Source organism: Xyrauchen texanus, chromosome 1, assembly GCF_025860055.1.
Source record: "Xyrauchen texanus isolate HMW12.3.18 chromosome 1, RBS_HiC_50CHRs, whole genome shotgun sequence".
Taxonomy (NCBI): Eukaryota; Metazoa; Chordata; class Actinopteri; order Cypriniformes; family Catostomidae; genus Xyrauchen; species Xyrauchen texanus.
In genome coordinates this window covers 26,538,200-26,539,789 of record NC_068276.1, presented here as the reverse complement: position 1 = coordinate 26,539,789, position 1,590 = coordinate 26,538,200, and the positions used below count along the sequence as shown (strand labels likewise).

At 46.6% G+C, this 1,590-nt stretch overlaps 1 protein-coding gene across 1 annotated transcript; it reads right to left on the bottom strand.

The window, feature by feature from the left end:
- Positions 1 to 343: 343 nt before the first annotated feature.
- On the bottom strand, positions 344 to 1,237 carry LOC127621160 (forkhead box protein B1-like). Its single transcript, XM_052094691.1, has one exon. The coding sequence runs from the start codon at positions 1,235 to 1,237 to the stop codon at positions 344 to 346; it is 894 nt and encodes a 297-aa protein (XP_051950651.1).
- Between the last annotated feature and the right edge of the window lie 353 nt (positions 1,238 to 1,590).

Sequence of the window (1,590 nt, the reverse complement as noted above, 5' to 3'; positions counted from 1 at the left end):
AACTTTTTACGCATGTTCACACATTTTTACTTTCGTTGCCCGTTGTGCATTTGATTTGACTCGATTATTCTTGAACTTTAATCATATCAGCTTGCCTAAATTCATGATGTAGCTAATTCTGTCCACCTTATTTTGCCGTAGTGCTTTACTAAATGAGATATTTGAAACAAGTCACCATTAGAGCTTCTTCATTTCAATGTTGACGGTCTCAGATCTTTGCAATGTTCATCTGTAGCCTAATGGAGACAAATGTCTGTTTTATTGTCTTGCCGGCTTAATTGTCGTTGCCACTGAACAGTGTTCATGCGTAAGGAAAGTAAGAACTCCCTCTTTTCTGGTCGTTTTAAGTGACCTCTTGACAGTGAACGGCGACCGAATAGAGCAGTGAGGTCGGGCTCGGTATGGCGGGGCTGCTGGTCGCTGTCTGTGGAGACGTTGGGCTCAAGGACTGTGGGGAGCCCGAGAGAAAAGCTGGAAGGTGCGCAGGGAGCCTCGGGATGGACGGAACCAATGCTGGAGCGGGTTTGATTGGGACAGGGATCGCCGGTAAACTTAATGATTTGAGTGGTACTCCATAGGTGGTATATTCAGCGCTGGGTATCGTGTCCATCACATTACTGCTATACATGTGGGGCCAAGCTGTGGCCAGTTGGTTGTGCATCGGATAACCCGTTGACATGGACTGCATGGTGGAGAAGGCAAGACTTCCTGGCATTTTGTAATCTCTTGCGATTATATTTTCAATGGCAAATGGGTGTTTGAAGGTAGATGGTTGAGACACGCTTAAGTTGTACCCGGTCATTTGAGGTAGATGTGTCCCCATAGCAGTCAGTCTGAGTTTTGCTTGTTGCTGGAGGTAGTGCGCGGCGTCTGAGGGTTTTTGCAGGTGCTCGGTTGTGATCATGACTTTGAATCTCTTTCGGCGCCTCAAGAAGCTCCCGTTTTCAAACATGTCACCGCAGCTGGGATGGAGAGCCCAGAAGCTGCCTTTCCCCGGCTGGTCCGGTCTCCGCGGGATCTTGATGAAGCAGTCGTTGAAGGAGAGGTTGTGGCGCAGGGAGTTCTGCCATCGCTGCGTGTTTTCCCGATAATAAGGAAACCTGTCCATGATGAACTTGTAAATGTCACTGAGCGGGAGCATCTTCTCTGGGCCACTCTGAATGGCCATAGCGGTCAGAGAAATATAAGAATATGGTGGCTTCTGGTCGCTGTACGTGTTTCTTCCAGGACGAGGCATTTTCCCAACTGTATTTATCTTTATTTCAGAGAGTCAATGATGGATACCTTTTAAAAAACTGTTTGTTGAAAAGCGCACATAAGAAGTGGAGTCATGCAGAATAATTGACAGTCACTTAATTTCCATTCTTGTATTAAAGTTGTGCAGTCCGTTTCATTCTTGCTTGCGCGTTATAGGTATATATACACTTCGGCTTAGTATCAAAGTCTTCTCATAGTGTCTGTATCCATGATCTCAGAGTTCTGAGTGTGTGCAATGAGTGAAGTCTGTCCCCCCTATATCTGTCTCTTCAAAGTCCTCCGTGCTGTCACATGACAGTCTTCCTCAAAGGAGGGGCGCACGCACTGTCTTCA